Source organism: Scatophagus argus, chromosome 9 (genome assembly GCF_020382885.2).
Source record: "Scatophagus argus isolate fScaArg1 chromosome 9, fScaArg1.pri, whole genome shotgun sequence".
Taxonomy (NCBI): domain Eukaryota; kingdom Metazoa; phylum Chordata; class Actinopteri; family Scatophagidae; genus Scatophagus; species Scatophagus argus.
Window position 1 is genome coordinate 3,151,237 of NC_058501.1, and position 14,235 is coordinate 3,165,471.

The following is a 14,235-nucleotide window of genomic DNA, read 5'->3' on the forward strand; positions in this document are numbered from 1 at the left end:
TGCAGGACCCCAGTAACAGATTGCACTAAATGGAACAATAGTTTAATAATTTTGCTGTTACTGAGCACAGCTATAGCTAGCTAATGTGTACTGATGTGTGTTTTGTGTTGCTGTGCTGTGAAGTAACAGCTGCTGGGATAATGATGTGCGAGGAGTGAAGTAATGTGACAATGGAGCTGGAGGAATGTCGCAGCAGACTGTTTGCCTCTCCCTAGTGTGCTATTCCACTCAGCGGCTCTCCACAGCACAGGGTCGGCGGGCTGGTCCCAGTGTCTGTGTGTGTGTGTGTGTGTGTAGGTAGGTAATGACCTGAATGGTTTCATGTAGACTACTAATGCAGAGCTCATTACAGTCCACTTTGCGTTGGGAAATGAGCTGGGACGATGGCAGGTGGTTTACTGTCGAGGCACGCACACACACATTAGACGGTGATAAAAAAATGTGAGGTCTGAAGAGGTGCACATTTTAACAAAACAAACCAAACTGTCCAGCCCTACTAATTAAGCAACTGTACAAGTGTAAAGCATTAAAAACCGCATTGGTAAAGCTTAAATCGAAGAAATAAAAGGATTGATGACAGAAAAATCTTTTTTCATGTAACCTCAGCACATTCTCTGCCTTTCACTTCAGTTCAACCTTCTTAGAAAGCCTGGATGTTCTTTTCCAGCCAAGCAGATCAGTATTTACCTGCTTTGGTTCTTCATCCATATTAGATGGGTGTGTTTTCAGCTTGAATGCAACAGAAACACAGCCAAGGGAAGCTTTGCCGCGGAGTCTGTCTCAACTGTCTCTGTGTTTTTGTGACATACGAATACACCATTATGTCTGCAATCTGTTTACTGTGGGAAGGCTGCTGCCAGCACCAGCTGGACAGGTTACTCTAGCCTGGTTTGATCACACTGATATTCCCTGTGTTTGTTTGTAAGATACTTTTGTTGTCCTCTGTGAAATTATTTCCTTAAAGCACATCTTTCAGTCTGCTTCATGTTGGAGAGGAGGAGGAGAAGCAGGCGACAAACTGCCTTTAAAATCCAAATGAACTTCAAAAGAACAGTGGGCTTTTTACCACAAGGACCGAAACAATTTTAGTCGTTCTCTTTTTCCTTGCTCGTTCATTGCACCTCTCTGTCGCCATATTTTGTCATCCAGGTTTTGTACGTGAAATATAACTCACAAACGACCTTCACCCTAAAGGCTACCTGGACAAGATAGCGGGTCAACTGGTGAACCAAAACAGATGAAGGTGGCTGAGGGCATGCATGTGTGTGGCAGTGTGTTTGTGTATGAAGCCATAGGTCACGTCTTTGAAGTAGTACCCTCCTCTGCAGTGGGCCTCGTGGGGTTTTGAGGGGAAAGGTCAGCATCATATTTCAGCTAACCTACAGAACACAAGGTGATCCACATACACAAAGAAACCATCAACTAAACCAATATCAAAACCAATTCCAAAGTGGAATTTGTACCCTTCCCCTGTAGAGCGTTGTGATTTGCTCCAGCAGTTAAATCACTTTGTGATACATGGCTCATATTATAGGATTCAAAAGGTGCTGTCAAACTAACATCCATCTGTCTTTCACTTCAACGCAATGCAAGACCACTCAGCTGAATAAAATAATTCAAGAATGTCTTTCCAGCTTGGGTTTGGTCTCTCAGGTCAGAGTGGGTCTTTGTTCAACTTTGTGAACCTTTGACCCATGAAAACACTAATGTATTCTGTTTGGGAAATTTACTACACCTCACCATGTCACAGCTAGGCAAGCCTCCTACTACTGATTTCTTTTCAAAAACTCACACTACAGACGCCTGCAGTGGAAATGATAGCCTCTCAGTGTGAGCAGGCTCATGGCGTCTCTTCCACGATAGCTCAGTATGTGGAAATTACAGTTCTCGGCAATGATGAATGCCGACTGAAGCTCCTTTCTCCTGTGGGTGTTCCAACACTAGGAAATGTTAAATACCCTTTCCCTTCTCTCATTTATCCTCCCCTCTGCCCTTCTTCCTCCCACACACAGGGGACTAACATCAGGGCAGGAAGTCCTCTTTTACTAGGCTAAATGCTTTAATTAAGCCCTCCGACCACTTGGGAAGAGACAAAGAGGTAATGCCATCAGCCTCATTAAAGCTTTCTACATTTGCACTCTGCTCTACCACATGTGTACTGTCAACGGATTCTTAACTAACCTAGGTTTGTGTCAGCACATAGATAAATGTAAGAAGAAATGTTAGAACAACCTGGAGAGGCTCATGCACTTATATAAAAAAAAAAATCCCACAGAAGGTTTTGAAAATACACCAAGTATGGTTCTCATAAAACCGCTCTAGCCCATGTACTCCAGTGATTCACTCACTAGAAACAGAAATCTTTTGGTCCTTTGGGTTCCTCTGACTGATATTTGCATCACACGGTTTCTCATTGAAACCTCAAAGGTCTTCCATCATGATTTTCATTTGATAAGGCAATCTCAGGCCTGTTGGGGTTGAATGCACAGAAGCCAGAGCAAAGATAGGTCTGCCAAGCGGAGTTTGCACATTGAATTTTGCAAGTAACAGCCCCTAAGAATATAATGAAGCAATGTATTTGTCAGTTAACATCAAGGATTTGAAAGTAAATTGAATGCAGAGTCTTGGATATTAATATGCTCATACAATATTGAAATAAATGTGCTTTTAATGAGCAGTTTAACTTAGCTGAACCCAACAGGTACAACATAGCACAACTACACTACACAATAACATCCAGCCATGATGCTGGCTTGATGCTGTGAACTGTATCTGAATGCAAATAATTGCACTTCTGATTTTTTAAACCTCTCTGATACTTGAGAATTTTTACTTCAGTCCTAGTGGGATGATACAGCAGAATTAAACCCCGCTCACAGCAGCAGTGACTGTGACACACAGCTCGTGGAGGTTGTTAAGGTACTTTAAAAAACTGTCTGATTGTGACAGTTTGTGTCAAACATCAGACTCTTTCTCCGAGTTATAACTCTGTCAAATCAGAACACACCGACCCGAAACACGATTTTTATATTCAATGTCACATACATTTTCCAAGGCTTTATTATCTTAGATGTCCATCATTGAGGAGCTATAGATAAAGACAATAGATCACCATCTTATAACTGCAGAACCTGCTTGAGAATCATCATGTTTTTAAGTTCTTTGGTATGAAAATTAAGCAGTGATATTTGTCTATATCTTACAAACAGGAACTACTAATAGTTCATCTGGCCATGGCAACATTAAACTTCTTCCTTTGATACTTTGTGAACGGTGGGGGGGACATTTTCAGACCTGATCAACTACGGGCACACAGTGCACTGTCCTTTACTGCTCAGCCAACATGGCAATGAGACCCAATAATGTTAACATAAGAAATCAGATCTTCTTAAATCTGTAAATAGATTTAGAAAATAAAGATCACCGATAATACGTATCATGATTGTTGTGTAATTTTCTTAACCACCATCCAAATATTTTGTATTGCAACAAACATAGTGCCCCTGAATTTAGTGAGTACCTTCATGGAAGAATAAACCCTTTCTGCTCTCTTTAACTTGCATTTTATACATTGTTGTGTGTGTGTGTGTATAACCAGATGTCAGAGTTCTGACTACATCGAGTCTGGCTGCTTTGTTTTCACAAACCTCCTGAAGGTCATTCAGTGATAATGCTTTCTGAGACAGTGTTGTTCTGTTGTTCCCCTCAGGCCTGGCCAGAGCAAAGTCGGTCCCCAGCCATACTTACTCCAACGAGGTGGTGACCCTGTGGTACCGGCCTCCAGATGTCCTGCTGGGATCCACAGACTACTCCACCTGCCTGGACATGTGGTGGGTACTCCTAGCCCCTGACCCCTGAACCCCCACCCCATGCTCTCATCACCTGTGTAATTTATCTTGGATTTATTCAGCTAGCCCCATCTAGATTTAGATCTCTTTTTTGTAAGTGGAAATCAGAAAATAAATCATGAAGTAGACAAAAACACATTAAAACCCACTTATCTGTAGCTCATCCTAACCTGAGGGTGTCTTCCCTGTTGTATGCTGGAGATTGAATCTCTGTTGTGAATCGCCTTAGTTTTTTTCTTCTTCTTCTTCTTCTTCTTCTTCTTCTTATCTAATATATCTCCTCAGTCACCCTTCATCTTCTGCATCCTTCCTCCCACTGACAGTGTGGATCTGTGGAAGCACAACCATACACATTCTTCACATTCACATAGAGACTGAGCTGCTACCAATGAGGATAAAACACCTACCAGTATTTGATTGAACTCTTACTTGTCACTGCTGGACTCAAGTGGGCACCAGCAGGACAATTGTAAAACATAATTACATGCCCTCCATGGTGCCATTCCAGTGCTGAAATGTGATGTAGTGAGTTAGTGGCCTCCATCTAAGTGATTAAATGGTTAGTAGTTCCCTGTGTGTTTGTATTACAGATGTATAGTAATTGTATCATCATAGAGCCATTTTAATCTTAACCTGATTAACCTTAATCTTAATCTTAATTGTGTTTGTCTTAACACTTGTCCTGCCTTGGTGTTATGATGTAGATATTGTCTTAAATCAGACTTTTTACTTTTCTTTCTCTGACATATAGCGGAAAAAAAAAACTCTTCATGCCTAAACAACAAGACAAACAGATGAACACAGAACCTTTTAAATAAATCAAGAAAAGATCAATCAGCAGTTATCTTGCTCCTAAGATTTAATTTGTATTACTGAGACAGTCTTTCCAGATTTTGAATATTTTGACTCTGATGGAGATGCTGAAATACATGAAATTATATCTGCCTCATTTTCTGGTCTTCTCACAAGCTAAGACTTTAAATCTAGCTGAGCAGAAGTGCTTGAACAGGAAATGGAAAATGATTAAGAATGGAAGGAATGGAGGAATCTGTTTCGCCTTGTGGAACGGCCATTGTCCATGTATAGTGTCTCTTACATCAGGGTGTTGGACTCTCAGTCAGCCGTGGTGACCCATTCTGCCTGGACAGACAGTCAGGGAGATGCCATGAGCCCCAGCTGCATTCTCCAGCATCCAGTTTAAAAACAGTTGAGGCCTTCAAGGGAGGGAGATAGTATGACTGCTTCAAGGATTTTCAGGTGGACAGATCCACAGGGTGGTGTTCCATCCCTCTGAGAGTCACCATGCGACACACACACACACAGATACACTCCTGGTCACTTAGGAGGCAGTCTACCATGAAAAAGCATCTCTTGCAGGACCAAAAGGTTGTGCCGATCTGTCTTCCTGCCATGAGAAGCATCCATCACTGCAGCCTACAGGTTACGGGCTGCCATCTGTGAGGAGGGAGGATGTGATGGAAGACGGGGAAGGAACTGCTCTATTTTTACCTTCCTTAGCACATCACCCAGCTCTCACACATGTCTGTCAATCAGAGTCAATGCTGAAATCACTCGAGTGTGATCATGCAAAGATTAATGTACATGTTCAGTTATGGTAGGCTTCACTGCAGAACATCTCTAACCTAAACTGTGGTTAAGCTGAAGTCATTCTCTGCTACTCAGCTCCAAGCCCACTAGTTCTCCATACAAATTTAGAAAAATGGCTCATAAATATATCGTTTTGATTTAAATAGCGGTCAGATTTTTGTCTGCTCAAATTAATTTATTCTTTTTTGCCAAAAATATATTTTTAATATATTGTATTATATATACAATAGACAACAAGTTCTCCTTCTTCTTCTTATCATCATTATCATCATTATTATTATCAAACGGATTCTCTAATTTCAACTTGATCTCCTGGTTGGCCGGTCAGTTTGAGTAAGAGCTTCGACTTCGTGTTACTAGTGCGCAGCAGTTTAGTGGAATCTTGTTTATTTCTGTGTCCCTCCCACAGATGTGTTTTGTGGTGTGAAATGTGTTTGCTGTGTGCCTGCGGTGGAGGTTTTCTTCTCGGCCAGGTCTGCTGCCGTCACCAGGGTTCATTATGTGTGTGAGCAAACAGGCCTGTACTTACTGAGGCTAATTTACTGTGTGCTAAAACTTAAGGAGCACAGCTGGCCCCGCTGACTGACTAATCTGCTTTAACAGTCACAGTATCTCTGACACTGTGTAATTATGAAAACAACAGCGTTAAAACACTGTGCTGTATGTGCTCTGATCCAGCAATTATATTGAGCGAATGAAACAGAATTAAAAAGAGGAAATTTACGTTATTAATTTGTGTTATTTAAATAGTGAGTGATTTCGATAAGTTTTGTTTTGTTTTGTTTCTTAAAAAAAAAAAAAAAAGACGGAGATATTGCGTTTTAGAATATTTTCAACATTATCTCATGCACATGAAAGTATATAAATAGCACTCCACTTCTAAGAACGTTTTGCATGTCACTTTTGGTTTCATACAGAACTTGAACTGTGGTCTCCTGGGTTAAAATCACACTTTGGCCCATCCGCCATCCCAGAGTCCTACTGTTTATACTGTCATCTGACATTATTTTCTTTGAAAGAAAAACAACACAATATTCAGTCTTGTCTGCTATTATATAAGATCATAGAAGACAAAATCCCATCACATTTCCTCTGCTCTTTCTTATAAGATAAAAGCTTCACTTTGCTGTCTACTTTATGTGTATATGCAGATAAATACATATCTATATAAATGTATACATTCCCACTGAACAGAAATACACTGTGCAGTACAATTAAGAAACACATTTCCACCTATTTTTTCTGCCAAATTTCAATATGGCTTATCTCCACCACATGTCTGCTGGCTGCCTGTTGTTCCTAATAAATAAAGAGCTCATGAGGGCCGTGCAGCAGCAAGTAGCTTTTTTTTCTGCTGCTTTCAGATGTGTAAGATACCTTTTATTGACGTAAATTACCTTGCTCATGTCAGGGTACACCGATATTTTACCTTAACGTCACAAGTCGCTTCACTGAATCATCTCGAGGCTTTCACGCTAACTGGATTGTAAAGTATTTTAAAATCATGATTACACAAAATAACACAGAAGCCGACTGCCATGATGAAAAGAAAGCAACGGATAAATCATGGTGCTTTCCACAGGTCCACGGTGAGAAAGCTGTTTAAAGACATCCTGTCCTGTCTTAATATATGGGTTACTGATAGTGGGTGCTAGTTACAACATGCTTGCTTTTTTGCTTTCCTGATATATATGAAATATACCAACTTAACATATCTGTTGTTTGCAGAAATGTACTGTATAAAACTCATTTTTTCCTCCTGGTGAGTAGGCTGTTATTCGCTGCCCAGTGTGTGACCCACCTTTTCTGTTTCATGTAGTCACACAGTCACATCATCATTCAATGTCAGATGTAAATCACAGAACTGCGCTGACAGCAAGCCGATAGAAAGGCATCACCCTATAGACAGAAACTGTATTGTTTAGAAGCTGACCCTTGTCCATACTCACGTTCAGCTAACAGAGCTAGTCTGTATGCTCCAGTGGAAATACTAGATGTTGAGGTCACAGCTGTGTCATTGAGATGGATAGTTCCTTGGTGATACAGGATCTCATTCACAGCCAGCTTCAGGAACGTTAAAATGGAAGGAATGTAGAAATTTTGAGGGGTGAATTTTGAGCAATCTTTCCGCTCAAAATTGTGTGCACTGAGCCAGAAAGTGAAATTGTCAGGCAACAATAGCTCTTTGACAAATGAGCGCTGGCAACAGTTTACACGCGCACACACGCGCGCACACACACACACACACACACACGTACCTGCTTTGCTCTCCTTCTTTACTGGACTTGATATTTCTCAGTGTAACAGCTTCTCACAGGGTTGCACCAATCTATACAAAGAACCAAACCTGCCTTTGTTAAATTCCATTTATATTTTTCAGGTCATTGCGTGATACTATTACTATTATTACCGATGGTATCAGGACAAATAAAAGCAACTTACAATTATGAAGCTGAATAAGCTACCAGAGACAGTATTGAATGGGAGGCCTTATCAGTTGTTGTTGTCTCTTTAAGGGGAGTGGGCTGCATTTTCATTGAGATGATCCAAGGAGTGGCTGCCTTTCCTGGAATGAAGGACATCCAGGATCAGCTGGAGAGGATATTCCTGGTGAGTCTGTAAGACTACATTGTCTGTGTGATTGGTTTGTGTGTGTACTGATGGCAGCTATTGTAGAAAATATCCTATCCTGAAGCATAGTGTTTCTGGGTGTGCTTTCAGGCCAGTACCAGCAGGAACAGGGCTGAGTACTGATACAGGTCTAAATACCCGAGGTGCAGTGCTGGATTTCACTGTTAGTAATACTAACACTTTTCTTTCTCTAAAGCCTTTTTTCTTAAAGCAACACAAACAAATTAAAAGAACTTTGTCCTAAATGCATTTAAATTTGGATCCTGCTGATCAGAATTCAGTCAAGTCTGAGTATGTTCATTCCGAGTTAAGCTCTGATACGATGATTCACCATGGCAACGGGTAAATAAAGAGCAGAGCCTCCATTTTAATCCTGTGGAGCTAGAATTATGAATGCATCCCAGTGCCGACCCTGACATTTATCCTAAGTTCTTACTATTTTATTTTATTCAGCACAGTCTACCTATTAATTGTTTAAGTGGAATTTCTTTAATAAACGATAAAATTCCAAAATCCCGCTTAATTCAGCTGTGACCTGTTGGAGATAAAATACAGCAACTGAAGAGAAAATATCACAGGCTAAAAGTCCAATTATGTGTGGTTTCTACACACACACACAGGCCCATGAATGTCATTCAAGTTTCATTTGAATGCCACAGTGTTGACCAGGTGTATCCACCTGTGGCCAGAGTCTGTTTCAAACTGGCTGGCCTCCAGCAGGATGTGACACCACATGTCACTAAAGCACTTATCTTCTCAAAATGCTTACGGGAATGCTATAGTCACATCAGCAGAGTGGTTTTAAATGAGATGAAACAGGGTATGCAGCATAAATGCAAAGCTGAAAGATCAGCAGGAGCTGTTGTTAGTCAATCAGTACGGACCAGTCCCAAAGGAACATGGCTGGAACATTTCTGCCTTGTACAAGTGAACAGTCGTACATAATTACATATACTTGTGTATCTGTGCAAGAGATTGTAGGGTGGCTTAAATATTTTAAGGTGAAGTGAGCTCTCATGAGTTGCCTACCCCCCATATAATTTCATCCCCAATCTCTTAATTGAAGCAGAGTGTAGCAGGGCAGACATAATGGATTTATATTCATAGGCTGGAGGGGCCTGAATAATTAATGTAGAAAATTATAGAAGAGTATGAAAGGGTTCGACTAGGGAAGAAGTCAAGTATGGAGACAAAGGATGTTAGCTGCTGTTTGGCCCCTGGGCTGAAGGCTAAAGATACGCATCTGAGAATGGATGGATTTTGGATGAAGGGATGAGGAGAGATGGAGGAAGCCTCGCAGGCAGGGGGTCTTTCACAAAGCATGGAAACCTAGCAGGAAGAGAGGGAGATGAGGAAAATGCTTCTTATTGATTGTCTTTTATGCCAGAAGGGAAACGTGGGGCTTCCTGCACACATCGGTAAGAGCCCTCAGTGATCCTAGCTCCTCTCTCAGTCACAAAGACACACTGTGATAGGACGAGAGAGGCCCAACAGTAGGATGGCCGCTGGCCAGACTGACAATGAGGCTCAGCTGCACACTGCTTCCCCACAGAGGCTTTCCAGTTTATTTATTTATTTATTTATTTTTTTTGGTACTCTCTGGCACCATTATGGAGGACCATAATCAAAGAACAATTGAATGTATTTTAACCATTTCTCCATATATAACAGGCTCAATAGCCTGAATGCCTGAAAGAATGCCTAAGTAACTGATACAAGATAATTTGGTGTCACTGTAGGGAGAGGGATTTTGTAATAAGTCAGAATGACTAGTCTAGGAAGGTAGATCAGCAACACGATCACTAGAGTAAACCGTAGTGACACTGTGCCTAAGGTCTGATTAGGTTGAGGCACAAAAACACGTTTTGCCCTGTAACACCTAGTGTTTTTTATGACAAACACGGTCAGACACAGGGTGGCACGGGGGCGTTGAACCCTCACAGTAAGAGGGTTCTGGATTGGGTTCACAGTAAGAGGGTTCTGCAGTGCTGACTCTAAAGTCTGCAGAAATTCATACAACATTATAAAAGGCATTTCAAATTTAGAAAGACTACAAGACATTTAAATGCATTGAGGAGCTCATATAAACACAACATTAACTTAACTTTCTTTGATATCCCAGCTATTTTCCCCTGATATTTTTATTCAAATGTACCTTTGTTTAGAACAAAACACTAAATATTCCATGCCTAGAAAATGCAGATAGGCCAAACTGAAAATCATATTCTGTGTTTTGTGTTTGTGTGGATTCAGCTGTCAGCTAGAGCTAGAAGAGACAGATGAATATGGAAATGTGGAGGTTTGCGGCTTGGCGAGACGAGGTGTGATCACAAAACTAGCCCACCTGTCAGAGCATGCCTGATGCTGACATTTCCATCCATCCTGCCTGCTCTGCGGCCCTGTGGGTCTGCCGCTGGGCTGTCACACGGGTCAGAGTTTGGATGCACAGCCTCAGAGGCTTATGTGAAGGGCACCATCAATGAATTATGCGGAGTCAGAAGCATCTTAAAGGCCATGTTGTTTGAAGAGAGGAAGGGAAAGGTCAGCTTCCATCAGTGTTTGAGAGGCACCCTGCCAGGAGTTGAGTCTGCACATCGGGCACATCGTTCGCAGGGCTAGAATGTCATAAGGTGGCCTAGAGTTTCTCTCCTGTTAGCCAAACCTTCAGTCTAATGGGGCGTTGGTATTCTTGTGGAAATACAAAGGTTCATGGTTGTTCTGCAGTTCAGTGCCGCTGCTCACCACATCTGAAGGTTAATATTTTATGACAGAAGTGTTCTAGTTTGACCTCAGTATTACTATAATTCAGTGTTGCATAGCTTAATTCATAAATATACTGCAATAAAAGTGCAACCCAACAGGAAACACCTGTTCGGAGCATGAAAAGTGCATTCTCGAAAGGCTCAGTCGTTCACAAGCAAGGGGCCACTGACCACTTTGTCAAACATATATTGTATAAAGGATATTACTACTTGGCTCAAGAACATTTTGTAAAATTGCTGTCAGTAAACACTGTTTGTTTGCAAATAATTACATTCTGTTAGAATCAGGGTTGTGGGAAAAGAAAAATCATACACTGTATAATAATATAATAATAAGTTTTGCAAACCTGGAATCTCCATCCACAGTAATACATACACATAATACTTGACCGAGTCATTAACTATGTTGACTGAGATCTCTGGGTGCATTGACAATGCTGGCCAGGAAACATGAGCTGTCAGACAGTCAAACAGGCTGTCAACAAACTCTCCCAAGGTAAATCTAACACAATTTGAAGAAACACCAAAATGGAGCGGTAAAATTCTTACCCAAATTGTTTGTTAACAGTCACCACTTACCGCTTTTACACAGTTTCCCTCAGTAATGGGAAACTTTTGCCAGCATTATGTTGATACTGACTTCTGGGTTAAAAAAATATCATAACCAATAGAAACATTACCAAAATAACCGCTCCTTTAACTGGAGCAGTCAGTTGAAATATTTGTTACACTCTGAATACTTTTGATCTTTTAAATTGATCAGTAATTAAAAATGCACCATAGTACATGCGGGTATATTAACATATCCATCCATCCACCCTTCCATGCATTTTCTGCTGTTTATCCTGGGTTGGGTCATGGTGACAGCTGGCCAAGCAGGGTGTTCCACATGTCCCTCTGCCTAGCAACATTGTCCAGCTCCTCCTAGGGGATCTCAAGATGTCCCCAGCTAGACTATAATTTGATCAGCAAAAGAGCTGTAGCACCTCTCGCGGAATAGTCTTAAACGCATCATTTTGTTAATTTACTACCAGCAATTGAAAGTTTTCTAGTGATAATTACTTGTCAGGAAGGATAAAGCAGCCTCCACATGGGTGTATATTCCATGTGCCATTTGGTGTGAGATTTTTTTTTACCTCCTCCCCGGTGTTAATTACAGCTCCACATACTTTGTCTCTTTCAACCCTGTGATAATGAATGTCCTGTCCTGTTAGACATCGTGTGATGTGAAGTGTTTTTCTGGGTGATGGTAAGGTGATCCCTTCCCCCTGTTTTAGATCCGGTTAGTGTGCCGTTTGAGTTTTGTTTGGTGTACAGGAAGAAATTGTTTTAATTTGTATCGTTGATGGTTTTACACCAGCATGCTGTCCATAGAGAGAAAAGAAAAACCCGCAGCTCTTTTTCTTCACAAGCCTCTGCTCATCACTAATGAAGCCATTAACAGTTAAACAATGAATCATGCTCCTGTGGCAAATGGATAAAAAAATAAATCCTCAAATGGCTTTTCTGTTCTCTACTTGTTTGTTAAACCAGTTTGTTTTTTTCGCCATTTTTCTTCTGATACCACACCTCCACAGTGTTATTATCCTTGACAGCATTAAGGCTGTGACACTTGCTGGGCTTATCATCATTCCTTCGGTTTGGGTGAGGGAGACATGAAGACATGCTTTTATTCATTCAAGGCGTCTGCTTCATACACATGCGGGTGTCTTTAGTAATGAAATGAAGAATGCATGTTGTGGCCTGTGTATTTCTTTCAATAAGTGTTAGCCTGGTTTTGTGACTTTTTTACCCCCCCACCCCACCCCAACTGTCTCTTTCACACACACACACACACACACACACACACCGCTGTAAGAATGTCTGTATGGATTAAAGTTCTGGTAGATGAGGCCAGGCTCAGGCGAGCTGGTTAACTGGCTGTCACCACACAAAAGATTATGTCCGCTGGAAGGACTGGATGAATATGGACAGGTCTATCTGCAGGAAATGGCCTGTCAGGCAGAGGTGAGTGTGTTGCTGTACAAGTGTGTGTTTGTGTTTCTACTCAAAAGACAACGAGCTGCCTCCTTATATTAGTGTGACTGAAATAGCTGTTTGTATGTGAGCACTGCCAATTTGACAGCCATGGATAATATGTTAGCTTACTGTATGTTTGCATATATATGACTTGTTATTTACACCAACATATTGACTAAGTTTACCTGATTATAATAATCTTATTAGTCAGATTAGGGCATTACTGTAACTGAGATGCTTATGTGTTGCTTATAGCACTGCAGGACTGTTTCATTAATATTCCTGTTTCCATGCAGCACAGCAGAGTCTCATTAATGGTCTCATAGGTGCTACTTCCACATTGCACATAAATACGTTTATAACACATAACATATGAATTTCCCCATGCATATATGTCGATACTGATATATTGGTCAAGCTATCATAAGATATAGCACTTTCAATGTGTGTTTTCAAACTGTGCTGTTCCTTTTCTGATGACTTACAAAAGTGTATGAACCTATGTCATCAAATGTATTTACTCTGTCCTGGCCTTCAGTGCTGTAACTGAAATAGGAGTATGCATATGATTTTCTGGTAATTCTTCCTCTGTCCCATTAACTTAATGTGTTTACATGGGCTGTGCTAGAGCTAGCTTTAAATACGCTGAAGGTCAGCTTCTAAACGCATTCATGGCATGACTCCAACAATGTTGGTTAGTCAGTCCAGACTCAGCAACAAGTATTGGAAGGATTGCTCAGAAATTCTGTACAGACATCTATGTTGCCCCTAGGATGATTTGGAATAACTTGTAGCTGCATTACCAAGTTGTAATCTGTCCAATACTTCATTTATTGACATTCCCACCCTGTTTAAACTGTACTTTGTGTTTAGTGCACAATAGCAAATGTTAGCATGCTAACACACAAGACTAAGGATGTAACCAAGACAAACAACAGAAGTAAACAATGGATTTGTTTTGGACTATTTTCAGTGGTGAATATGCTCTGTCCAGCAGCAGGACAGTGTGTATGGGACTGACTCCAAGTAAACTACACTAAATGTGTGTTCACATTAATGAAGGAACATGTCACCCAATGCAACAGTGTGGCTCATTAACATGTTTTTACTCAACAACAATGAGATGTGATTAACCAGGCTTTGGATACACACACAAAATACCTTGTAGGATATATTCACTGTTGGTTTGGAGCTTTTTACAGATTTTCACCAGACTTAACCATGAAATGGTCTTCAGCAACCAATAACTTTCATGCTATTGCCGTTATGGAGCCTTTGTTAAAGAGTCCCCTTACAATAGAACCATCTGAACATTTTGCTATAAAGAACTCTGAAAGGGTTCACTGTAGCAGCAGAAGTGTCCTCCA

General features: G+C 40.9%; 1 protein-coding gene across 3 annotated transcripts in view; it reads left to right on the plus strand.

Moving 5' to 3' along the window:
* cdk14 (cyclin-dependent kinase 14) overlaps window positions 1-14,235 on the plus strand; it is a 163,549-nt gene that overhangs the window by 84,295 nt on the left and 65,019 nt on the right. For all 3 annotated transcript variants that reach the window (XM_046400560.1, XM_046400562.1, XM_046400561.1), the window contains 2 exons: window positions 3,710-3,830; window positions 7,973-8,066. In XM_046400560.1, the coding sequence (XP_046256516.1) occupies window positions 3,710-3,830; window positions 7,973-8,066 (215 nt within the window). The remainder of the gene's footprint in view (window positions 1-3,709; window positions 3,831-7,972; window positions 8,067-14,235) is intronic.